A 27,415-nucleotide genomic window follows, 5' to 3' on the forward strand; every position below is an offset into this window, starting at 1 on the left:
GAGCTTATACAACTCAACAGCAAAAAAGCCAACAGCCCATTGAAAAATGGGCAAAAGACCTGAATAGACATTTATCCAAGGAATATATACAAATGGGCAACAAGAACATGAAAAAATACTCAACATCACTGATTATTAGAGAAATGCAAATCAAAACTACCATGAGATAGCACCTCATACCAGTCAGAATGGCCATCATTAATAAGTCCACAAATAACAAGTGCTGGAGGGGGTGTGGAGAAAAGGGAACCCTCCTGCACTGTTGAAGGGAATGTAAGTTGGTACAACCGCTATCGAGGTACCTTATAAAACTATACATAGAACTACCATGTGATCCAGCAATCCCACTCTTGGGCATACATCCAAATGAAACTTTCCTTGAAAAAGACACATGTACCCGCATGTTCATTGCAGCACTATTCACAATAGCCAAGACATGGAAACAACCCCAATGTCCACTGACAAATGATTGGATTAGGAAGATGTGGTATATATATGCAATGGAATACTACTCAGTCATAAAAAAGAATGACATAATGCCATTTGCAGCAACATGAATGGAACTAGAGACTCTCATCTTGAGTGAAGTAAGTAAGAAAGTGAAAGACAAATACTGTATGATATCACTTATTTCTGGAATCTAATATAAGGCATAATAGAACCTTTCCACAGAAAAGAAAATCATGGACTTGGAGAATTAGACTTGTGGTTGCCAAGGGGGAAGAAGAGAGAGTGATATGGAGTGGGAGCTTGGGTTAGCAGATGCAGATTGTTGCCTTCAGGATGGATTAGCAATGGGATCCTGCTGTGTAGCACTGGGAACTCTGTCTAGTCATTTATGATGGAACATGTAATGTGAGAAAAAAAGGATGTGTACATGTATGTGTAACTGGGTCACCATGCTGTACAGCAGAAAAAAAATAATGAAAGGTTAAAAAAATAAAGACAGAAAGTTAGTGATGTAGGAGAGAAAGGGAACTGTTAGAAACAAGAATGAGTATTTAAATTTATAGAACAGGAGTTCTCTCGTCATGGCACAGTGAAAACAAATTCAACTTGAACGACGAGGTTGTGGGTTCAATCCCTGGCCTCACTCAGTGGGTTAAGGATCTGGCATTGCCATGAGCTGTGTTGTAGGTCACAGAGGCAGCTCAGATCCTGCATTGCTGTGGCTGTGGTGTAGGCCAGCAGCTGTAGCTCCGACTGGACCCCTAGCCTGGGAACCTCCATGTGCCATGGGTGCACCCCTAAAAAGCTAAATAAATAAATAAACAAACAAAATTAAAAATCATTGCAATTCTCCTTAAAAATAAATAAATAAATTTATAGAACAACACAGTGAAGTGTAATATAGAAATAAGAAAGTAATAGGTATTAAGTTCAGTCCCGCATATCTGATAATTTTGATGACTTAACATTGCAACATTTTTATCAGAAGTGAAATTCATTACAAAATATTCGAGTGCCTACTAGGTATTAGGCATTGTTTAGTCATAAGAGTTGAGCTTTTCAATAAAAAAATATTTTTTAAAGAGTTGAATTTTTCAGTTTTTCCTCAAACTAGTATACAGTCTAGAGGAGGAAATGTCTGTAGCAGATATAAAAAGTATGATATAAATTGTATTTGAAGATGGGAAAATGTGACTTCTGTCTTATTGAGGAAGGCTTCACAGAGGAGGTGGTTTGTTTTATTTTATTTTTTAATTTAAGTATAGTTGCTGTACAATATTATGTAAGGTTTAGGGGTACAATGTAGTGATTTATAATTTTGTAAAGTTATGCTCCATTTATAGTTATTATAAAATATTGATGATATTCCTCATATTGTATAATATATCCTTTTAGCTTATTTTATGAGTTTGTACCTCTTAATTCCCTACCCCTATATTGCCCCTCCCTTCTTTCTTCTCCCTACTAGTAACCATGAGTTTGTTCTCTGTATCTGTGAGTCTGCTGCTTTTTTGTCATCACCAGTTTGTTGTATTTTTTTAGATCCCACATGTAAATGATACACAGTATTTGTCTTTCTCTTTCTGACTTACTTCACTAAGCATAATGCTTTCCCAAGTCCATTCATGTTGCTGGAAATGACAAAAGTTCATTCCTTTTTATGGCCAAGTAGTATTCCATTGTGTATATATACCACATTTTTTGGCTATAAATTGGAAATTGTAAAAAATGTTGTTGTGAACATTGGGGTACATTATCTTTTAAAATTAGTGTTTTTGTTTGTTTTTGTTGGTTGCAAAAGTGGAATTGCAGGATCATATGGTAGTTTAAGTTTAGTTTTTTGAGGAACCTCCATACTGTTTTACATAGTGGTTGTACCAATATACATTCCTACCAACAGTAGGAATGTATACATCCTTGCCAACATTTGTTATTTATGGTCTTTTTGTGATAGCCATTCTAACAGCTGTGATGTGATAGCTCATTTTTTGTTTGATTTGCATTTCCCTGATGATTAGTGATTTCCTATTTAGTTCTTCCATTTTTAATCATTTTTTTATGTTGAGTTGAATGAGCTGTCTATATATGTTTGATATTAATCTCTTGTTGGTCATATCATTTGTAAATGTTTTCTCCCATTCAGTAGATTGTTTTTTAATTTTGCAGATGGTTTTCTTTGCTGTGCAAAAGCTTTTGAGTTTAATTAGGTCTCATTTGTTTATTTTTATTTTTATTTCCTTTACTCTAGGGGACAAATCCAAAAAAAAAAATTACTGCAATTTATGTTGAAGAGTGCTTTGCCTATGTTTTCCTCTAGGAGTTTTATAGTATCTGGTCTTATGTTTAGGTCTTTAATCCACTTTGAGTTAATTTTTTTGTATGTGGTATTAAAGAATGTTTTAATTTCATTCTTTTACATGTAGTTGTCCAGTTTTCACTGTACCATTATATATTTCTGCTTCCTTTGTCATAGGTTAATTGACCATTAGTGTGTGGGTTTATTTCTGGGCTCTCTGTTCTGTTTCATTGGTCTATGTGTCTGTTTTTGTGCCAATACCATACTGTTTTGATGACTGCAACTTTGTAGTATAATCCAGAGTCAGGGAACCTGATTTTTCTAGCTCTGTTCTTTCTCAAGATCATTTTAGCTAGGTGGGATTTTTTTGTGTTTCTATACAAAATTTTTAATTATTTGTACAATTTTTTTAATTTTTGTTCTAGTCTTTGAAAAATACCATTGGTATTTTGATTGATATTGCATTGAGTCTGTAGTATGCCTTGAGTAGTACGGTCATTTTAACAGTATTGATTCTTCCAATCAGAGAAAACTGTATATCTTTACATCTGTTTATGTTTCCTTGAGTTTCTTTCATATTAGACACTGATGAAAGAAACTGAAAGAAATACAAACAGATGTAAAGATAGATAGTGTTCTTTGATTAGACACTGGTAGCAGTTCTTTTAACATTGATAATGATGATGTGCATTGATAAATATAGTGTAGCCCTAATAGTTGTATGTCTGACTCTGAATTATTAGTATATGCTTACTGCCCTATACACTCATTAGTTATAAACATATCTGAAGTGACTCTGCAAGAGGAAGAGAGACCTTGGTTACTTCAACAACATGATTTGCTAAAATTGAAAATTAATGGAGTTCTCGTCATGGCGCAGTGGTTAACGAATCCGACTAGGAACCATGAGGTTGTGGGTTTGGTCCCTGGCCTTGCTCAATGGGTTAAGGATCCGGTGTTGCCATGAGCTGTGGTGTAGGTTGCAGATGCGGCTCAGATCCGTGTTGCTGTGGCTCTGGCGTAGGCTGGTGGCTACAACTCTGATTCAACCCCTAGCCTGGGAACCTCCATATGCCGAGGGAGTGGCCCTAGAAAAGGCAAAAAGACAAGAAAAAAAAAAGAAAGAAAATTAATGTACTACCTATGGAGAGACTTATGAAAGCTCAGGTAATTTATTGTCCAAGCAATGTGTCCATGAATTCATCTGGTACATTGAGCATTGGTAATAGTGGTGGGAATGCCACAGAAAATTTGGCATGTTTTTCAAAATATAAGCACTTAAATTTTTAACAACACTGAAGCAGGGAGTAACTGATAGACCTCACAGAATGGCTCACTGTAGAATTAGTTTACGTAGGAGCTTATTCCATTAATGCTTTTTCAAATCTCTTAAAATAATTTTTAAGACAATTTGAATATTGTCCATATTATGTATATGCATAGAATGATTGTATTTTGAAGTTTAACTTCTTATTTCTATAAACATGTTGTATTATTTTCCTTCCTTTTTGACTTTTTTTTCTTTTTTGGGGATAGGGAGCTTCTCTCTTGTTGATGCTGAAAACTTATCTTAGTGAAGATATATTTCAACATGCTGTTGTTCTTTACCTGCATAATCATAGCTATGCATCTGTTCACAGTGATGATCTGTGGGATACTTTTAATGAGGTAAGTGACCTGGATATTTTATTTAGCTCTTAAAGTAAGAGAGAAGTTCTTCTATTTATATTTTTATCAAGTATGTAAATAAGCATAGTTATTTTAAGAGGGAGGGGAATGGAGCTTAATATATAAATATTTATGAGTAGAGCACAGTATTGAAAGTCATGAAATGGAAGTGCTTGTCTTAATGGTTGAAAAAATTGTGTGAGGCCTTGTGTAAGCATCTTTAGCCTGTATCTTAATCTGCATTCCTACTTTGTAGGAAAGTTCTCCTTGCTGAATTAGTGTACATTACTATATTTTCACTATTTGATTTTTTTTCAAAAATCTCTTTTCCTATTCTTACATTTTTGCAGTTTTTTCCTCCTTCCATTCGTGATGTTCTGCTCTATCCTCTGCCCTATGAATCCTCCTATCTCTTGTGGCCATGTTCCTCTGAAGTAGATGATGTAACACAGCTGGCTGCCATGGCAGCGTACTGCCCTTAGATCATTTTGCTGTTTGGATTTTGTTGTTTTGTTGTGCCTACAAATCCTAACAAGCAGTGTAATTAGTTACAAGTTCTGCTTTTTACCCAGCCTGCATCATGCACATATGCTGACTGCATAACCCTTATAAGTATTTGAATTTGTTACCCTGATCCAGATCAATGGTTCTTAATGTTTTGGAAGATCACAGACATGTTGGAAAATTTGATGAAAATTCTGGACATATTCCCCAGAAAAACCACAGATATGCAAAATATCACACTCAGTTTCAAAGTTTTATGGATCCTGGATTAAGAACCTCTCCTCTGGATCTTTTCCATATGCTCTCTCTGCTTCCTTGCCTTATTGGAAACTTGGTGTCGTCTAGATGTTAACCCTTTTCCCAGGACATACACCTTTCCCAACTCTCTGAGTTCTTTTTTGAGAAGGATCAGTCCTTATTAACTAAGAATTGCTTCCAAATCATTGCCTTTCCTCTTATCATGTAGTAGCATTTCATTTGAATGCCACGGTATTTACTTTATACTTATTGTATTATCTCCTGACATTTAGAATATATTTCTGCCTTCCTCACTGACTTCAACTTTTGCATCTTAGTGTTAACCTGTACCAGCCTAGTCCCTAACATTATCCTCAGGTTTTTCAGCATCCACATCAAATTATGCACTGGCATCTTCACTTCAGTCCTGTTTCCTGGCTTTGGGGCAAGCCTGTTTTCTTCCCAATGCCTTGTCCAGAAATAAATTGATCAGAGCCTTGAGAAATGTAAGGTTAACAACACAATGCATTTGGGAAGATTTGCTCTATCTTTTTCTGCTTTAAATAAATAGGTATATGTTGATTGGGGTAAGTCCTGCCAGAGGGGCGTAATATTATGAAACATCTTAAGTACTTGATGATTTGAGTCGCTTGCCATTGAAATCCATAGGTAAGCTAGAAAAATAATTTGAATCATAAATTCAACTCGCCTGCTTCAAAAATTGCTTCTTAATACTTGTTATTAGACATCTTAAGGAAAGTGAGCTTTAGAGGGTTGGCAAATCTCTGACACTGGATTTTAGATTTTGTAGCTAAACTCACGTATTCTTATGGAACAAGAGTTTGTGACCATGACAGACATTCTCCACTGTTCTCTAGACATACCTAAAGTCAGGGCAGCCAACCTGTTTGTATTTCACTCCTCTGCTGCTGCTCTCCCTGCTCCCAGGCACTCCCATAGACTGACTTCCTTAAAAGATGAACCATAACTTTTGTGAAAGCAGAGGGGCTGGGGAAAAAAGAGAAATCTGGACCTCACTGATTCACAGGAATGAGTAGCAGTGCTTCTAATTCTAGACTGTATATCGTTATTCAGACCTTCTAAATGGTAGTACTGTGACCTGAAGGAAAGCGTATACCTTCTTAGGGATTTTAGTGAACATGCAGTTGGTTAATGTCATGGTTCTGCTTTTTCAGCACCGTGTCTCTCTCACTGTCTCAAGTTATCACTTAGCTCTGTTACAGGTTACTTTCCTTTTAGCAGTTACTCATTTACCTAGAGTAGAAATGTACATTCAACTCAGCATTTATGCTTCCTTTCTATATTATCATTAAATGTCATCTTTAGAGAACATGGTAGGGAAAGAGGGAAAGATACTGTAAAATTTTGACTATTTACTTCTAAGGAAAAATAATTCATCTTTTTTTCTATAGGTCACAAACAAAACACTAGATGTAAAGAAAATGATGAAAACCTGGACCCTGCAGAAAGGATTTCCTTTAGTGACTGTTCAAAGAAAGGGAAAGGAACTTCTTGTACAACAAGAAAGATTCTCTTTAAATATGAAGCCTGAAATTCAGCCTTCAGATGCAAGGTGCGTGCCCTCTTTTCTCCCCTGCTATTTCTTTTGTAACCTCAGGTTAAAGTATTTTTAAGTGTTTTGAAACCTAACAAGACTATCCCTTTCTGGGAAAAACTTGAAAGATGTCACCTTCCCTTCCCCACCTCAGAAAAACCCAACAGATTATGCATAACTGACTGAAATATTGTAAAGAGTAAAATTCTTTTAATGTTTTCTTTTAACAGCTATCTATGGCATATTCCACTATCCTATGTCACTGATGGAAGAAATTATTCAAAACATCGATCGGTATCATTACTGGACGAGAAATCAGGTTTGGCTCTAATTCACACTTTTCTGATAAAAAAAATTTAGAAACAACATATTTTCTAAAAATCTGACCAAGCAGCAGAAAGAGATGATACTTTCCAGTGTTCGCAGTCTCTGAGCTGGTTCTATGAGACACCTGTACAAGATATGACTAAAGTGACATTGGGTTGTATGTATCAGGCATAAAATTGGTCTTTCTTAGTCGTGTGAAATAGGTATAAAAAAATGAACCGAATGTGCTAGCAGTCTTGGTAGAATATAGCAAATGCTGTGTTTTTGTATCCTAGAGAAATATTTTATGTTACACAGTAAAGTAGTAGTACATTTAGAGCCATCTCTTGAAGTATACTCTGTTGTCCGCTCTCTAGGGGTGGGCTGGGCAACTGCATTTTCATAAGCACCCTAGATGCTTCTTAGCTATGATAAAGTTTGATTCATGACATAGATTTGTAGTAAATAATTATTACAGAATGTCCTATAAACAGAGTGTACATTTTTTAATAATGAGGAAATAGGGCAAGGAATTTTGATTGTGGGGAGATAATACAATGTAAAGATTGAATATGCTGGAGTTCCTGTCATGGCTCAGTGGAAACGAATCTGACTAGTAACCATGATGATGCAAGTTCAATCCCTGGCCTCTCTCAGTGGGTTAAGGATCTGGCATCGCCATGAGCCATGGTGTAGGTCACAGACGCAGCTTGGATCTGGTGTGGCTGTGGCTGTGATGTAGGCCAGTGGCTACAGCTCAGATTCGACCCCTAGCCTGGGAACCTCCATATGTCACAAGTGCAGCCCTTAAAAAAAAAAAAAAAAAAAAAGATTATTTATGCTGATCCACAAGGAGTCTATAAAAAGCAATTGAAATGCATTTTCTGACCACCCATTAAATACCACTGAATGCCACACCATGTATCCTCTTCATCTACATCCTGAAAATGTATGAGGCTCTTGGATTCTGCAGCAACCATTAGTGATACTTTAGATTTAAAGGAAAGGAAAAATTTCTTGTTTGAATTTGGATCTGGTGCTCAGTCCTATATTTTTGAGAGGGGAGTGTAGCTTAGTGACAATCTGACTTTGGAGCCAGGTTACCTGGTTTTGTCATATGATTTTAGGTGAGTTAGGTGACCTCTCTGAGCCTCATTCCCTGAGGTACAGAATGGAGAAAGTAATTATACTTACTTCATAATGTTATGATGAGAATTGAGTTCATTTGTTTGAAGCACCTAGAATAACGCCTGACACATGTTATGTGCTATGTAAGTTTTGATTATCATTATTAATCTTATTATTGAAAAAAATAATTTTTAGGAGTTCCTGTCGTGGCTCAGCAGAAACGAATCCGGCTAGGAACCATGAGGTTGCGGGTTCAATCCCTAGCCTCGCTTAGCAGATCAAGGATCTGGCATTGCCGTGAGCTATGGCGTAGGTTGCAGATGTAGCTCGGATCTAGCGTTGTTGTGGCTGTGGTGTAGGCTGGCACAGCTACAGCTCCAATTAGACCCCTAGCCTGGGAACCTCCATATGCCGCGGGTGTGGCCCTATTAAGACAAAAAGACAAATAATAATAATAATTTTTAAACGTATCTACATTACATCAAATCAGAAGATGGAGAAAATATCTCAGTACCCTATCACATCTACTCTCTTGATTATTTCTTTCTAATCATTTTTAAACATATTTTTATTTGGTTGATACTATTATATAAAAGTGATCTTTGTATCTTAACTTTTTTTTTAACTTAACATGTACAGTAGCTGACGTAGTCTTCCCTTACCCTTGGATGCTTGATTTATCATTTGTATCTATTAAAAAATGCCTCAATAAAATTTGGGGTCTTAAATGCTTTCTCATTACGTGAACTTTTTCATAGGAATGCTTTTCAAAAATGAAGATTGTGTTACCTTTTGTGATTTCATACATATTTCCAGGTTGCCCTTCTGTTGTGTGGTAACAGTTTATAAGGCCAGTTGAAATATATGAGTATACCACTTGCATTTCAATCTAACTAGAGTGGATTGTTAAAACAATTTCATTATTTAAAACACTACGGATAGTTGATGATGTCATCATATCTTTGATTAATATAGCTGGAGGTGCAAGGAAATGCTGCCTTCTTTGATAAAAACAAAACTCCATATTTTAAGTGGGCCCTGGCTGGATAGTCTCTGATTTAAGAGAAAAAACAATCCCATCTCCTTAGTTGAAAGAGACCAATAAGGAAATTTTGCAAACCTCCCAATAGTACAATAGTAGTTAAGGTTTTGGTGGTATTAGGACTAATTGGACAATAATAAATACGCTTGTATTAGCTTTTACTTTTTTTTTTTTTTTTTTTTTTGTCATTTTAGGGCTGAAACACAGCATATGGAAGTTCCCAGGCTAGGGTCAAATTAAAGTTGTAGCTAACTTTCTACACCACAGCCACAGCCACGTGGGGTCCGAGCTGAGTCTGCAACCTACACCACAGGTTATAGCCAGATCCTTAACCTACTGATCGAGGCCAGGAATTGAATCCATGTCTCACGGATACTAGTCAGGTTCATGAACACTGAGCCCATGACAGGAACACCGTATTAGCCTTCTACTTTTTAGCTCGGTTTCTATGTCAGCTTCTTAAACTCTTTTTGAGATTCATATCCCAAAGTTAGGCTCCTTTTTTCCTGCTGTAGCCTTTTCTTTCTAAGCCCTTACCTGGCACACTGCACAGATATGCCATACTGACTCTTGTCTCTGGGCCTTTGCATGTGCTGTTTTCTCTTTTGAAAGAACACTCCTGTCTCCAGATTCCCTGGTTTTATGCCTATTCACTCTTCAGATCTCAGCTCACCCATCAAGCACTCCTCCCTCACCCCAAGACAGGTTAGATGCCCTACTTAGGTGTTTTTAATATTCTAGACTCCTCTACTTTTAATATCCTGTAAATACTGTTTTATTTAACTCTATCCTCATGTGAGACGTATCCCCTATTGAAGGTGGAGATACTGGGTATGCGAATCACTTTTGCAACCTTGGCACCCAGCTGGCACACAAACATTTATTGAATGAGTGAATTTTAGTGTATAATGAAGTGACTCAATTTTAGATCTCACTATAAAAAGTTCTAGGAAAAGAGGATTCAAAGCTCGATGAAATAATATCTTTTGTTCCTCCTCATTTGAAAATATTCTTAGTAGAGGGGAATATATGAAATGTGCTATAATATGATCGGTTTAATCTAGAGCTGGCACTAAGCCAATGTTTGATGAAAGCAGTGTCTGCCACTTCCTCTTCCTTATCTGTTACTTACCTTGCTGCTGCTGCAGTTCAATTCCTGGCAGTTCAGGTTTTGAAAGTCCACACCGACCATGTCTATCCTCAAAAACAGTGTTTGACCCTGAGGATAGTTGGGTCTTCTTGGTTCCTGATGCTCTCTTGAGAACCAGTCTTGGTTTAATTGAATTTTATTTTATTTTTTTCTTTTCTCAAAATAAATGTAGGACATTTATTTTATGCCATATGACTTTAGTACAGTGAGTTACCTTGATGGTTTGTTAAATCTGTGGTACATTTCCATGCATTCTAACCCCGGGGTTGCTGAGTTAGTCCATTAGTTCAGTCAAATGTAGAGGTTATATGTGGTCAGTATTTTTGTCACTTTTCCCCCACGACCATGGATATTGAATGATTAATAGTTTTTGTGCCTAAGAAGAGCTGAAAGGAACCAGTTTTTGAAACTACCTATTGAGGAAATTATACTAAAATAGCATCTCCCTTTCCCTTCTCTTCCTTTCTTTCCTCCTCCACTTTTCTCTCTCTTTCTCTTCCAACATTTTATTCAGATCTAAGCTCTTTCACTATAGGAAATTTTTAAATTAAATCTAATTTGGAACATTCATGTTTCTAAAAGGGTATCACTGTGCCAAAAATATTTCTCTGAAACTAAAGGACCTGTCATTGAAATGAAAGGCAATTGAAAAAAAGATGAAGGAGGAAGGGCATGTAGTTAGGATAGGATATTTATCATGTGCCATTCCCTGCTCTTGCCTTTTCCTGCTAATAAAATAAAGGGGAAGAAGGGGGCGCTGGAGAAAGGAATGCTTTTGAACAGGAGGGGATGTGGTTCAACTGCATGTATCATGCTAGCCTCTGGAGCAAGCTACACAGGAAATTTTGCAGATTTGTAGTAAAAACCTATTTTTTTTGTTCCTGTGCTTTAATGGTTCTTTATAAAACAGTAGTTGATTTTCATAACTCACTGACAAATGTTTTTTTGAAATCACTATTAGATTACCTCATCTGGGCTTTTGCCATTTAACGTTAGAGTTGTCCAATCTTTTTAACCACTCAATGGACTGTGAAAATTGAACTGTTAATCTGTTAATGATTATAATAAATTAAAAACATCTGAGGGGAGCCTCATCTACATCTAAGCTGCAGGATGTCGTTACCTCCCTTGTGTGCAAAGCTATTATTTTTTGTTACCTGTGGTTTTAAGGTCCTCCATTCTAGATCATTCAGAAGACCTGAAAGAGACTAATCTGTTGATTCTTTAAATGATAACTCTGCTCTCCATGCTGTTGGCTGCACTGCTTTATATTCTGTCATCAAAATGACAGCGGTAATTTCAAGTACATTCCCAGCTGTGTTCCTCCTCTCTACCATCTGGACTTGGCTGGGTTTACAACATGGCAAGCAGCTTATCAGCCAAGATGCTCTAAATTTCAATATTTTCCTCTCTCCATCCAATGGGAAAATTGCCACACTTATCATTCCTTGCCTTCTCTTTTTGGGAAAAGGAGATTTGGAGTGCTTTAGCTCTTCTTCCCCTGGTCCTTTCTTAATCAAAGCTCTGTAGGAAATTGTGTCTGGTGACTTGGAGAGTGTTGATATTTTTGCATGAGCTAATGGTAGTTAATTTCATCAGTCATGGGTTTGTTAAAAATGTCTCCAACTTGGAGCAGCTACTCTTGCCATCACAAATATTCCTTAGAACTACACTCTGCTCTATAAAAGGAATAAATCCTATTAATGTAATTAATCTTTCCTATTAATACACCCTATAATGCTCTTTCTGGTTGAGTTTAGATTATTTTTCTTATTTCTTCTCTTCTCTTATAATTTAAAAATTAGTATTCTATACTTTAAAATGGGGAGGAAAACTTACATCATAAACATCTACCAACTTTATTTAGATTTGTTTGAAACCATTTACGATGACATAATTATTTTGTTCATTCATTTACTAATTTACCAAGTATTTTTCGAGTATCTGCTGGGAACATTGTTCTAGGTGCTGAGGCATTAGCAGTGAAGAAAATAAAAGCTCATGGGGCTTATAGTCTAATAAATAGTAAGCCTTAAGATGCTTAGAATCATACCCTTAACCTTTATTTTAAATTTTTGTTGCCACCTTTAAAGGACATTTCTTGGTATAGTAATTTTAAAGATTTTTAAAATTCATATATATATGTGAATATATATATATTATAGTCAGCTTTTGTAGCAATATCTTTGGCTACACCTGCAGCACACATAAGATCCCCAGCCAAGGATCCAACCCGCACCATAGCAGTAACCAGAGCCACAGCAGTGACAACACCAGATCCCCAACCCGATGAACCACCAGGGAACTCCCTGTAGCAATATTTTTTATAGTCACATATTTGTTAGCCTTTCATTAATTTTACATTAATTGAAATCATTCCATATAAACTTCATTAATCCTTTCAGCGTTGATATATGTAATAGTGGGAGCCCTAAAAGCACATTATCAGTTTTCTGTTATTTTAACTCAATGATTTCTTATTTGTGTTTAATGAGACCTTAATCATTCCCTGGTGTTTATTTTGCTAGCTTTGAATTATGTGACTTTTTAAAATGATTTTGTTCTTCCTTTGCTAACCTAACCAATGACAAAGGCTGAGATGGAACCCATTTTATGTGGTTGTCTCACTTCTTCCTCAACTGCTTCACCCTGCACACTCTTCTCTGCCTCCCTGCTTTTCTCCTCTTGCCATGATGAACTTGGGAGCCAGTTCAGTGCATGGACACCATGTGTACTTTCTCTCTGGACCTTGAATACTTAGGGTCCCCCTTTTCCTGGCTAACACCACCTAGATAGCTTAGGGTCTCAATTTCGATGTCATTTCTTCCAAGAAACCTCTCCTAACCTCTTCTAGGGTGTGAAGCATTTCTCCTCTGTGCATCCACGTATTTTCCTTTACCAGCAACAGCCTTTTTATGATACTCTGCTCGGCTGGTTACATTGGATTGTAAGACCTATGAGAGAAGGCGTTTGTCTACTTTGTTCACTGTTAAATAAATAATTGTTAAATGATTTGAGAGGTGACCTTTGTTAACATGAAATAACTGCCCTGGGAGGCAGACATTTAGTTTAATAGAATATTAAGTATAAAAATGATACCATAGAACTTTAAAACAAACAAAACATCTATGTAATATTTTTCCTGCCCTATTAGCTTCCCTCTCTCACTTTTTGGTCTGTATCTAGATGTCATCAATCTCACAGAAGAAGTGCAGTGGGTCAAGGTCAATATAGACATGACCGGCTATTATATAGTACACTATGCAGACGCCGACTGGGAAGCACTGATCAAACAGTTGAAAATAAATCCTTATGTCCTGAGTGACAAAGACCGAGCCAGCCTCATCAACAACATCTTTGAACTTGCAGGGTAGGTATACTTGGCTTGGATCTTAGTCTTGGTTTTCAAACAAGTGTTCTTAAAGGAAGAGAGCGTTTTAGAAAAACAGTTCGAAAGAACTAGCATGTAGTGGCAGTTAGGTCTAATTCATCTTGGTTGGAGGCCTGGAAAGGCAAAAGACATATTCCTTGCTTTCATGGTCTTTAGTGTCTATATAGAAACATCAGCTACATAGTGAATAGTTACATAACAAGATTAATGTTTCTCAAGGAATATTCAAATGTGTTCTTTCTGACTGCTCTTGACCTTCTTATTTTGGTTCTTTTTTTTAATGAAATGATGTTATATTATCTCAGATATCATTGTTATAATTTCTATAAAATGGTTGTTGTGGTGGTGGGTTTTTTGTGTGTATGTTTTTGTGGTTGTTGTTGTTGCTGCACCTGCAGCATGTGGAAGTTCCCAGGCCAGGGATCAAATCACACCACAGCAGTGACCTGAGCCACTACAGTGAAAACGTCAGATCCTTCACGGTCTGCTCTACAAGAGAACACCTAAATCAGTTAATTTTTTAAATGTGCTCACCATAAATTCCCTTAACAAGTGTGACAAACTCCCATACAAATAGCAAATAAATTTCTTTCTGATTCATATCCTCTTTGTGATCTCATCTGGTAAATGTAAATAATTACTAAATAAAATTAGCACTCTTCATCTTTTCTAACCTAAGATGTATAACTTTTCCTGAGTCAGCAGCAGTGTACAGGTGATTTACAGAAGACACATGCTGAGCTGTTGTTTATCTTTCTCCTGAAATGTATCTTTAACCTTGAGTCACACACATGAACTTAATCAAAGGTAATAATATTTAGTCTAATTTTACAAGATGCCGCTCAGAGCTTAAATTTTAGGATTTCAGGACCCTTCAGCTAGCGGTAGAGTTTCTTTCTTAGCATGCATACTGTCTCAGCATATTTACTTGTCTCTTCTTTTATCCTTTAGCATAGGCAAGGTGCCTCTCCAGAGAGCTTTTGATTTGATTGATTATCTTAGAAATGAGACTTATACTGCACCCATCACTGAAGCCCTCTTCCAGACAGAACTCATCTATAACCTCCTTGAAAAAGTGGGATACATGGATGTGGCCTCAAGACTGGTGGTAAGTCCACCTTTTTGCCAGGTTGCCTTTGTTGCTTGCCTTTAGTTGTTACTCATGTTCCATTCAGCAGTCATGTACTGGAAAAGCAACCAGCTAACTTCCATTTTCGTCACTTTTCTAGTTATGATATCTTTACTTTGAACTAAAATGTTATTCTTTTCATGAGGAGTTGATAAAAGGTTAGCATGGTGTGGTCTTGTTTGAATATCAAATATGGACTTCTGACACTGCTGTCAAAATGGGCTCACATGAGAAGAAAATTTCTCTATTCAGATCTTGGTTTATATTTATATAATAAATGCTTGAAATGGGCCCTTGTGCAGAGTTGTGCTCCCCATTCATTTCCAGTGGTCATTATAAAATTGCAGTCCTGTTTGTATGGAGAATATTGTGTTTTAGGAGTCCTCTCTGATAAGTGACTTAGGGGTGATGCTGCTGGCCAATAGCAGTTTCTCCGCAAAGCATTAAAGGAGCCTTGGTATTGGAGACTGTTTCACCTTTTTTAAAAAAACCAATTGCCTGATCTTAGCAGTTGTTATTTTAGAGTCTTTGGTATTTAATTGTTGACTGTGTCTTCAAAAGCTTGGGAAGGAGCGATGGATTCTTTATCTTATCTAACTCTCTGGATCACATTCTGACAGCAAGATTTGCTTTATAAACTAGGCAGTTTTTCCAAGGACCATGCATAAGACAGCTTTCAGGAAAAAGAAGAAAGTGTGGGGCTAGGAATCCGAATAAGTCTTTTAGGATTTTGGTGTCTTCGCTGATAAAAGGAAGAGGTTGGATTGCATCCTTTCTCTTTAACACCCTCTTTTCTGCGGCTCTCACTGTCCTGTGGTGCCATCCCCTGTGATGCCGTCCCTTGTCGCATGCCTGATCTCAGTGACGGGAGGGAGTGCAGGGCAGGGGGCCATGTGGAGCTTGAAAAGCATCTCCCTCACAAGTTTCTGATCGGACCCCCAACACTACCCATAGGTGAGATGCTTCTGTAGATGATTTCTGAGCTATCTTCTAATTACCGAAAAGTTTATCATACTTCTCTTTCATAAGGCTTTCAATTACCAGCCTTAATAAAAACCAGCACCTGGAATGTGACCCAGCCCACCGTGACACTCAAGAAATGCTGAATGAATAAAGGAGTGAAACATACCAGAAACAAGCACATTTCAGTGCTTATTATATGTGCACACCCTGCTTAGTGTTCAATGTAGATTACCGCGTTTATGCCTCACACAATGCCAAGTAGGCACTTCTACCCCCATTGTAGATGAGGAGACTAAATAATCATAAAGTCACTTACCTAGTAAATTATAAAGCTGAAATTCAAACCCAGATGCGTTCCACTCCAAAGTCTGCTCTATGTGTTACGTGGGTGTATTTTAAATTAGGGTTCTAGCAATGTCACCTTTCAAACGATACCCTTTTGTTGGAAAAACTGAAACTGTTTCTTGCCCTCATTTTTTTTTTCCCTTTTTTAAACTGACCTTTTAAAGTAAAACCAGTAGGAAGCCTTATTAAATTTCATGATGGCAGAAGCCACTCTTCTGCCAGCCTCTTTCCATGAACTCTGTTGCGGGTCTAGTGTCAGGAAGCACGTGGTACCCACCCCAAGCTCCCCCTGGGCTGAGAACACAGATGCGGAACTCACTTCAAAAAGCTGACACCCAGCTAACTCTGCATCTTCATCCCAAATGATGATTTCCAGTCTGCTGGGTAGGTATGTGTTTATTCAGAGCATAGTTTAGGGTAGGGTCTGAGGGACTGGTGGTTAGAGGGCAAGGGCAGGAGGCTTAGTCCATGTTCATAAGACCATAGGCCCTTTGACTGTCTTCATGCACTTCATTGTTAGTTAAAAGTCATATTAGTTTTAATTCAAGAGGGAGAAACTGTCTCTTTAAAATTCTTACTCTAATCTCAGGGCATTCTGGTAGTGTGAAAATCTCAAAATAGGAAATATGACACACTATAGTTGAGGTTGGAATGGCAGACCTTTCTGAGTCCTTAGATCCAATCTTCAGATAGTATTTGTGTCTAATTAATTGTAAAGTCTGTGTCACCAGAGCACTATGTACATTTTTTGGTCATTTTGTTACTTAGGCTGCACATGCCCACATAACACATACTACCTATATATACATTTTATGATGTCTCTTGTGGTGTTGTGATAGGTAGAGTCTGGAGGCACATTTGAATTAGGTCAGATTGTTCACTTCTGATGCTAAAACCTGATCTCAGTCATAATCCTTTTTCATCACATATAAGTCTGTCATTCTTTTACATATGAGGGATTGGCGGGATAAACCTTTTGCAGTAAAAGCTGACACTTGAGTTTTAAGATGCTCAGTTGACCCAAGAAAGAACTCCTTGAGTACATCAGTATAAAATTAAAGCAGTAAATCAAAATGTAATACATAAGTGCCAGCATCTTGCCTTGTCTATTTTATTTTTAAAATCATTTTGTTATTGTTGTATTTTATTGCATATCCAGTGTACGTAGCTTGTATAATTCATCAATTTATTCCCTTTCCCAGCCATCTTTGTGAAATCAGAGGAGTGAATGCTATTGTTTAATAAATTTAAATTGCAAAAAATTAATGTAGAACCATGAGAAAACAGGTTTAATTTTATTTCTAAATAGGAAAGATAATTTGAAACACTTGCTGTGATTTACATATTAAAAATATAACTTGGATTACTTATAATAATGATATTTTGTAATCCAAGTTTTCTAAAAACAGAATTATTCTTTTTAAATAAAATATTTTACTCTTTTATGTTATCATTTGAAACATGTTTAAAATCAACTATTCGGGGGGGCGGGGGTCATGCTATGGTGCAGTAGATTAATGATCCAGCTTGTCTCTCTCAGGGCATTGGTTCTACCCCAGCCTGTTGCTGCTGGTGTTGCCACAGCTGAGGTGTAGGTCACAGCTCTGGCTCAGATTTGATCCCTGGCCCGAGAACTTCCATATGCCTTGGGTGCAGCCAAAAAAAGAAAAAAATAATAAATTTTTTGAAATAAATAAATAAAATCAACCATTTGGAGACTTTCTCTTGACTCTTTGATACAGGGAATAACTATAAAGTTACACTCTGTAGTGCTAATGGAATATGTGCTCAGGAATTAGCGTTAGCATCTTTAAGTGTCAGGTTTCCTCCCTTACTTCCAGTACTCACAAGTGCGATCCCCCTCCAGACCTCAGCTCCCACTGGCTTTTTTTCTTTTTGTCTTTTTAGGGCTGCACCCATGGCATATGGAGGTTCCCAGGCTAAGGGTCTAATTGGAGCTCTAGTTAGCTACTGGCCTACACCAGAGCTCATGACAACTCCAGATCCTTAACCCACTGAACAAGGCCAGGGATCAAACCTGCATCCTCATGGATGCTAGTCAGATTCATTTCCACTTGAGCTGCGGTGGGAGCTGCCCCACTGGCTTCTTATTTTTAAGTAAACACTCAAGGATCTTTGCCGTTTTTCTCCATTGAGTTTTTTAATGGTACTGCAAGTATCTGACTTCTTTTTTTTCTCTCATGCTTCCATTGTCTCTGTTTGACATTTATGAGTATCTTTCAAATTTGTTTTATTCATCAGTCATTTGGGCTGGTTTGCTCTCATGATGCCATTGAGAAGGTCAGGCCAGTGAAAGTCAGCATGCGCCAGTGCAGTGGTGTGTATCCGGCAGGATCTCCTGATTGCTTTTGCATTCCTTGCCCTGTCGGCTTGGCAGGTATTTTTGATTTCACATCCTCCCGATGACTCACAGGCTTTGTCATTCACACGTTCTGCAAGGTGTCTGTTCTGTATTTCATTGCTTTTGAAGCAAACAAACAAAAGGGAGTTGACATTTTACCACAAACCTTGAGTCCTTCTTGCATGGATTCTTTTTTCCATTCTCATAGTCAGCTCCACAAGGGGCTTATTCAGAGAAGGTCTGAGAAAATGGCCTGAGCGGTTTAAAACTCTCTCTGACCCAGATTCATTTTAAGTAAACAGTGGCTCTCTAGAAGAATATTATGCTCTGTGAAGAACTTGCACTAATTTGGGGTTTAAAGGTTTTGTGGTATGTGGTCATCCATGGTACTTGAGATGAGGCATAATGGTAACAGTGGTGATAAGAAGGGCCCATGGCTAGAGTTCCCATTGTGGCTCAGCTGAAATGAACCTGACTAGCATCCATGAGGACACAGCTTCGATCCCTGGCCTCGCTCAGTGGGTTAAGGATCCAGCATTGCTGTGGCTGTGGCATAGGCCAGCAGCTACAGCTCCAATTTGACCCCTAGCCTGGGAACCTCCACATGCTGTGGGTGTGGCGCCCCCCAAAAAAAGAAGAGCCCATGGGAAGAAACCCCCCTGTGCTGAGAACCCCAAGGGTGGGGCATGACTATAAATTGTCTTCATTTTGAATCTCCTTATTTGTAGTCATAAAAGCTTTCTGAAAAATACCTTTAAGCATTTTTTACATTAGAATTTTTCCTTTCAGTGATATTCATAAATACATATTTCCTATGATAATATTTGAACTCCCCTGTGCCCTCACTCCTCCCCTCGGACTACAGCTTGCAATGTGGAAATAGTTCTGTGTACTATGAACAGCTTGCACCCTTTTGTTTTGTGAAGAGATGAAAAAGGAATAAGAGATTTGTTGGTTTCTTAATTCTACAAGTATACATATAAGAATGACATCTGAGTCAAAGTAATTATAACAATTATTCTAATAGTAGAAGTTATTATTGAATAATGGTTAATTTTCTTAAGTGTGCTGTTACAGTTACTTAGGAGAATGTTCTTTTTGGAGGGAATTGCATGCTGAAGTTTTTATAAGTGAAATATGATTACCTGTAACTTACTTTCATGGGGTTGAGCGAAAACCAGAAAATAAATATATGTATATGTGTGTTATACACACAGAAACAAAGCAAATGTATGAGTGTTAAACCAGGGAATCTAGCATATGAGTATTCATGTTAGTATTCCTGTAGCTTTTCTATAGGTTTGAAAATTTTTTAAATAAAAGGTTAGGCAAGGAGAACAAAAAATATATATATAAATAACTTATTCTCCCCTGCAGGCCTCATTTGCTTGCTAATTTGATGGAGATTAATTTGTTATAGCATCAAACTAGGTGATATTTTAAAGTATTCCTTTATATTGAATTCAGAAAAACTTAAACAGTTACCTCTCAGGAAAGAAGTATATTTTTCTCTCATTGCTTAATGGATTTACAGATTCTAAAGTCACAAGGTCAGGAAGTTCCAGCTTCCTTCCAGCAGTGGTTATAGGTGATCCTTTTTCATAGAAAAATAACTTATAGCTGAGTACACACAAAAGAAAGGTTCCCTACTGCACAGAAGTCATTAATTCTCTCTGTCTTTTGTGATTAAGTCCCTCTTGGCTACAGCAGCCTTATTTATAGTCTTTGTTATTGAATGGCTTCATCCCAGCTGTATGTGGGCCTCCCATGTCAGTTGGTACTTAGTGAGTAATATCTATGCCCCCCCCCCAACACACACCTTTTTTTTCTCTTTGGGTAAATGTTGGAAAAAAGAGATCTAGTTGTCCCAATTTTTCTGGTTGTCCTAATTATTACTACTCTCTCATAATCTATCTTGTCTTTCTAGACCAAGGTATATAAGTTGCTTCAAAGCCAAATCCAACAGCAGACTTGGACTGATGAGGGCACCCCATCTGCTCGAGAGCTTCGGTCGGTCTTGCTGGACTTTGCTTGCACCCATGACCTGGAGAACTGCAGCACTGCTGCCCTGAAGCTGTTTAACGATTGGATGGCATCGAATGGGACTCAGAGGTGAGGTGTCCTTCTGCTCCCATGACTGCTCCCCCTCCTCTGTACCTGACACCACACCCTGAGGCCAGGAACTTTACATCCTGGGTCACAATGTTAAAACATAAAGTTTAGTATCTTAATTTTCAAGTGTACACCTCAGTATCTTAAGTATATTCACATTGTTGTGCAACGAATCTCCAGAACTCTTTGATCTCACAAAACTGAAACTCTTTACCCAAACAACAGCTACCCATTTTCCCCTCACCCCAGCTCCAGCCAGACACGTTGTACTTTCTGTTTCAGGAGTTTTACTCCTCTCAATACCTCATTGAAATCATACAGTGTTTGTCTGTTTGTGATTGGCTTATTTCCATTAACATAATGTCCTCAAGATTCATCCATGCTGGAGCTCCCATTGTGGCACAGTGGTTAATGAATCTGACTAGGAACCATGAGGTTGCAGGTTCAATCCCTGGCCTTGCTCAGTGGGTTAAGGATCCGGTGTTGTGTGAGCTGTGGTGTGGGTCACAGATGTGGCTCAGATCCCACGTTGCTGTGGCTCTGGCATGGACCGGCAGCTGCAGCTCCGATTAGACCCCTAACCTGGGAACCTCCATATGCCGCAGGAGTGGCCCTAGAAGAGGCAAAAAAAAAAAAAAAAAAAAAAAAAATTCATCCATGCTGTAGCATATGTCAGAATTTCCTTTCTTTTGAAGGCTGACTAACCCATTGTAGGTATATACCACATTTTGTTAACCCCTTCATCCACTGATAGACATTTGGGTTGCTTTCACCTTGAGGCTTTCATGAATAATGCTGCTCTGAACTTAGGTGTACAGATACCTCTTTGAGACCCTGCATCACATCTTTCTGATATATTTCTAGAAGTGGGATTGCTGGGTCCTATAGTGGTTCTGTTTTTAATTTTATTAGAATCCCCATACTCTTTCCCATGGGGGCTGCAGTATTTTACATTCCTACCAACAGTGCACAAGGGTTTCTCTGCATCCTTGCCAAGACTTATCCTCTGGGTTTTGCTAGCAGCCATCTTAGTGGTTGAGAGGTATCAAACAGGTCTCTCGTAATTTAGGCATACAACATAGCAGGTGCAGTTAGTAGAAATCTTTTTGCTGATGATTCGTTCTCTCCAGGTTCCTTACTGGACATTATGGAAAAATATTCAAGCATCAGGTGGAGAGTTGGGGTGGGGTATTTAGATAACCCATGCAGGTGCTCTCCAGCTCTGAGATCTTAATAAAGGCAGAAAACTGAGTTCCTTCCCCTCAGCTCACCCCTCCTTCTACATTTGCTGCTGTATTTCTACCATGGAAATGAACTTATCACAACATATCATGATGTATACATTTACTGTTCCATACTGGTGATAGCCTATGAATTCACAGAGGGCAGAGACCATGTCTCATTTTTCTCCCTCACAGTGTCCAGCCTCTTGCCTGCCTGGGTCTTTGTGGGTTCACAGTGAATAATTATTGTTTTAACTGGATTGGTGTTCTTTTAGTCACACCACTAGGAAAGTAGCAGCCACTGAATTAATCATTTTCTTGAGTATTGTGTAGTCAGGAGTCTTCTTGTCATTACCTGCTCTGTCCCCCAAAACACTGCCACCAGTCAATTCCTTGCCTTTGTATCCAGGGTTTTTTCTTGTTCTTCTCATATTTGACCACCTCTCTTATAGCCTACCTACTGATGTCATGACGACTGTGTTCAAGGTTGGAGCAAAAACGGACAAAGGCTGGTCGTTCCTCTTAAGCAAATATGTCTCTGGAGGCTCTGAAGCAGAGAAGAATAAAATACTTGAAGCTCTTGCCAGCTCAGAGGATGTATGGAAACTTTACTGGTATGAAACCAACAAAGGAGTGACCTGTAGAAACCAGAAGCATAAAACATTGTGCTTTTCGTGTGGGGAAGCCCCCTTTTCCTCCCTGTGCTCACAGGCCACACCTGACTTCAGCGGTGTGGTGAGGGGCCTGCACATGCAGGGCTTCACCTCAGGACCCATACCCATAGGCAGACAGTGCTTTTCCCAGCAGGGATTGGAGATGCTGAGGGTCACAGCGCTGCTTTCTGCTTAAAACGTTTTTATCCCTTGGCACGTTATCTTTCATTCCACAGTTAGGGCTTCATTCTTTTTGGTCAAGGCATTGTTCTGTCCTGGCTGTCATTTTGGAAATGCAGCCACTTGAGAAAAAGACCGTGTGTGGAAGCTTATGCATGGCCTTAATGTGAATTTGGCAGACTTTTCCTTTTTCATGCTCAGCTTCAGAAGACCCAGACATGGGGGCAAGGACATTGAGTAGCGCCCCCTGACAGGAAGAACAGGCTGGGGCAGGGGAGAGGAGCTCTAAGTAGCCAAGAGAAATGTGCAGTATCTTAGAAGTCAGTACCAGGAAGAGGGGTGGAGGGAGGTGTTTGGGTCTTGTTACTTCTCTTGTATAATTTTGCTCAGATAAATCACAAGAGTGTCCCAGAAATATTTTCACTTTCCCATACCCACTCTCCAAAGGATACATTGTAAATAGTCATTTTCTTTAAAGTAGTAGCCAGCCTCTGATCCAAGCATATAGAGAAAAGGTTTTGTTTTAAAATTAGTAATAATTTTGTTAAGCTAGTTATACACTGATCAGTTGCCACCGTAAAGTATTTAAGCAATACCTAAGAAGATGGACTAAAACATGAAATATCCCTCGTTTGATCCTTCACTTCTGCTCTCATCCCTTCTCTGTTAACAGTGTCAGTCATGTACTGTGTATTTACGGGTTTATACTACACCCAGTGTTCTGTGATGTTCTTTTCAGTGAGTGGTCATTCTTTGAGATTTGCCATATCAGTTCATAAAGCCTACTTCTAACGTATACATGTAAGGATAACCTGACCCCCTTGCTGTACAGTGGGAAAATTAAAAAAAAAAAAAAAAAGAAAAAAAAAATAAATAAAATAAAGCCTACTTCTTTTTTTAGTAGCTGCATAATATTCCATAACATGGCTCTATCATAGCTTATTTAACCCATCATGTCTTGAGGAGCATTTGGGCTTTTTTCCCAGTTTGAAACACTGCTTCATTCTTTTAGGGGTGTGTATTTTCTCACTCTGAGCATTTATTATCACATAGTAAAACACAGTAGATGAGATAGATGAGAACTGCTTAGGTTCAAACTCCAGGCCGTAGTATTTATTAACTGTGTAACTGGGGCAATTACATAACCTCAGCTTCTTAAACTATAAAACCAGGATATGTAGTAACAGCCTATTTCAAGCATTGTTGTTTAAGAATTTAGAACATTACCTAGTACACATGAAGTATTGATACATTTATTGAGTATATTCTGAAATGTATGTTCATTTTCATATCAAACAGCTCAGTTTTTTAAGAGTAATGAGGTATCTCCCTACTCAAATTATCAAAGTTTTTGAGAGAAAAATCAGTCTTCAGAATTAAAATAAATTGTACTAGAATTTATTTCCTAAATGTCCTTACCATGTCAAGAACTATTTATTATTATATGAGCCTATATTTAAGCTTATCTCATTGGTGAATTTTTCCTTCATTTAAGAAAATGACAAGCTTTCACTCTATTAATGAGTGTTAGACTAACCCAAAAACGTGTATTTCCTGAATTGCCACAGGGCTTTAGTTAGGAGACCAGTACTGGTTTAAATTCAGTCATGAATAATTATTTTGGAAGCTAAATCTGCTTTGCTCCTCAGGTTAATGAAAAATAGCCTCAGCGGAGACATCATTCGCACCCAAAAGCTATCATTTATCATTAGGACAGTGGGCCGACATTTTCCTGGACACTTACTGGCATGGGATTTTGTCAAAGAAAACTGGAATACGCTTGTTCAGAAGTAAGTTTCTCAGAGATACTGACTTTTCATATTCTCGGGCTCTGCATTTGAAAGAAGTTCCCAGGGTTGGATTGGTTCATAAGAGTTATGTTTTGCTATGAGAGGAAAAATGCTTCAGGGACAGTTTAACTAAAACACCAGAAATATTCACATTTGTAAACATAATTCCATACTGCGAATCATTTAACAGTGGTGTTCCGCTTAAGTACTAATCAAGCCCAAACTTGCCTGACACCAGTTAGTTCACTTAGCTTGGCCTTGGCCATGGACTGTTTCAGCAAAGCTGTTTAGTTACATGTGTTGAAAATAGCTCCTCACTTCCAAGGGATCAGTTAAGAACTCACACCCAGCTTGACTGCACATGTGGCTCCTTTTTTCTTTTAAAGCGGTAATGACACTTCTGGGTGTATGATGTAGTTTTTGAGTAGACAAATGGAATAATTTACCTGGACCTCCCTGACTCCTGCCTTTGCCTGCCATTTCCTCCCACTGGCAGTAGGTGTGTGGAGGACATCTCCCGACAGAGCCAGCCGCTATTCCCAGGGGCGGGATCCTCTGCCTTGGGCAGGTGTGGCTTACATTCCGCATTCCCTTTGCACTCAGCAACGTTGCTTACCAGAAGCTGACTCGTTATTTTTGCTTTTCACTCTTCTATTTGCCTTTCTTCAGGTTCCATCTGGGGTCCTATACCATACAAAGTATTGTGGCTGGATCAACTCACCTGTTTGCAACAAGGACACATTTTTCTGAGGTTGGTTGTATAAAGTGCTGTTTGGGAGACTGAGTAAGCCTTTCCCCCTCAGGCTGCTCAGTTTAAGTCACATGGTGGCTTCTCATGCCAAATCCTGTCCCTCTGTCTGCCTTCATCAACTCTAATGATTCTGCACTGGGATGATTTCTAAAGGATGGATATACAGCAATGAGGAGAAATTTCTGATTCCATTTTCAACAGTATTCCTTTGTTTCATACAAATAATTTTTTGACTTAAGATCAACATATCTTAAGTTCCTTTTTAAGTAGTGATTAAATTGTTCTTAAAGAATTCCATTCCAGGGGTAAATAAAATTGGGCACCAGTCATAAATTTAGACTCTATCTTATTTACTGATACTTAGCCCTTTTTTTTTTCTATTTTAAATTTTATGGTTTTTTTTTTTTTTTGTCTTTTTAGGGCCGCACCCACAGCTTATGGAGGTTCCCAGGATAGGGGTCGAATTGAAGCTACAGCTACTGGCCTATGGCACAGCCACAGCAACACAGGATCCTGGCCACATCTGCGACCTATACCGAAGCCCACGGCAGCACCGGATCCTTAACCCACTGATCGAGGCCAGGGATGGAACCCACAACCTCATGGCTCCTAGTCGTATTTGTTTCTGCTGCACCACAATAGGAACTCCTCTATTTTAAATTTTAAAAATTTATCTTTTGGGAATAGGGGAATTTGTTTTTAAAATTACTTCAGATTCTACCATATTTGATGGGGACCTCTATGTAAAAACTCCTTATATATTAAAGTACATCTCGTCTCTTAAGACATCAGCAGAGCTTTCACTAAGTTAAGTTTATTTGAAAAGGAATATTCACAGTTACCTAAGATGTGGCATTCTTTTCTTCTTTTGAAATACTTCTGTGTGCCACTTACAGGTCCAGGCATTCTTTGGAAATCAGTCAGAGGCAACCTTTCGTCTTCGTTGTGTGCAGGAGGCTTTGGAAGTCATTCAGTTGAACATCCAGTGGATGGAGAAGAACCATAAAAGTCTGATGTCCTGGCTGTAGCATGCACACCTGCCCCTCATTCTGTCACCCACTCAGAGAGCTTGTTAACTTGGGCTCTGCTGCTTTTGCAAAAGCCAAGGTGAAACCAGGATGGCTGCTGAGTTGTTTGCACTCTTAAGGAGTTCTCGTTTGCTCAGGGCCCATCTGTATTTTTCATCTGTCTTTTCTGACATGTCTTTGGCAGTGTGTAGTTATTTATTACAAAATTATATTCACCTGTATGCCAACCATCTACAAAAACAATGGGTAATTTTTCTACTTCGAAGATATTCAAATGGGGGAAAACATCTGTTTGGAATTCTGTTTCTTAGAATCTGGAAGGTACTGACATCATGAAATAAGGAAAAAGCTGCTGTGGGAGCCACCATCTTTGCAGGCTGCTGATTTGTTAGCCATTTGTTGCTTCTTGTTGATGTTATTTGAATGTGGTTCAGAGTTAGCTTCAGAAAGTATGATAATGAAGTCGACGAAGCATGCAACCGTAGAACCTCAGGTGTGCAGATCTACTTTGATTTGGGGTTTTGAATAATCCTTTATTTTCTGGAAAAAGTTTATAACTATTTTTTTTTTTCTGAAGACTAGCCAGGTGCTACAGAATTTTTAAATTTTTGTTGTATCGTAAAGCTAAATAGCAAGGCCAAAAGATTAAATTTTCCAAATATTTAACCCTCTCTTTTTCATCTTTCAGAAAAATATTTCAAACTGAGTTAGCATTAATTCGAATTATTTTACTCATGAATTCCAGTATTCTCCAAATCTGTACACCTTTAATCACTCCCTGCCATAAGTATACCTTATGTTATGAATAAGTATTTCTACATTTATGGCAAAAGCATTTTTGAAATACTGGTGTCTCTTATTATGGCTTTATTTCTAAGAATACCATTTCAATTGCTTTTTGGCATGATAGATCATAGAAACTTTCTCTGAATCATACCCATGATGTATTTTCATTTTATATGATAGAGTCACATAGTAGAACATATTTTAAAATAGGGCCTTTGGGAAATTGAACATTTTTGTTTGAAGTTCACCATAGTACCTTAAAGGAATAAAGAGAATGTGAGTAGGAGTAAGCTGATTTAGGTTGAATATGGTGGGCTTTGAATGTTTTCTACTGTCAAAAATAGT

At 38.1% G+C, this 27,415-nt stretch overlaps 1 protein-coding gene across 1 annotated transcript in view; it reads left to right on the forward strand.

The window, feature by feature from the left end:
• The window catches only part of LNPEP (leucyl and cystinyl aminopeptidase), a 91,224-nt gene extending 64,307 nt beyond the window's left edge, over positions 1 to 26,917 (forward strand). The window contains 10 exon segments of the mRNA NM_001105291.1: positions 4,283 to 4,414; positions 6,589 to 6,749; positions 6,962 to 7,050; positions 13,544 to 13,727; positions 14,700 to 14,856; positions 20,475 to 20,659; positions 22,335 to 22,496; positions 24,365 to 24,505; positions 25,175 to 25,256; positions 26,153 to 26,917. Of these exon segments, the coding sequence (NP_001098761.1) occupies positions 4,283 to 4,414; positions 6,589 to 6,749; positions 6,962 to 7,050; positions 13,544 to 13,727; positions 14,700 to 14,856; positions 20,475 to 20,659; positions 22,335 to 22,496; positions 24,365 to 24,505; positions 25,175 to 25,256; positions 26,153 to 26,284 (1,425 nt within the window). The 3' untranslated portion in view covers positions 26,285 to 26,917.

The sequence above is a fragment of the Sus scrofa genome, chromosome 2 (genome assembly GCF_000003025.6).
Source record: "Sus scrofa isolate TJ Tabasco breed Duroc chromosome 2, Sscrofa11.1, whole genome shotgun sequence".
NCBI classification, from domain to species: Eukaryota; Metazoa; Chordata; class Mammalia; order Artiodactyla; family Suidae; genus Sus; species Sus scrofa.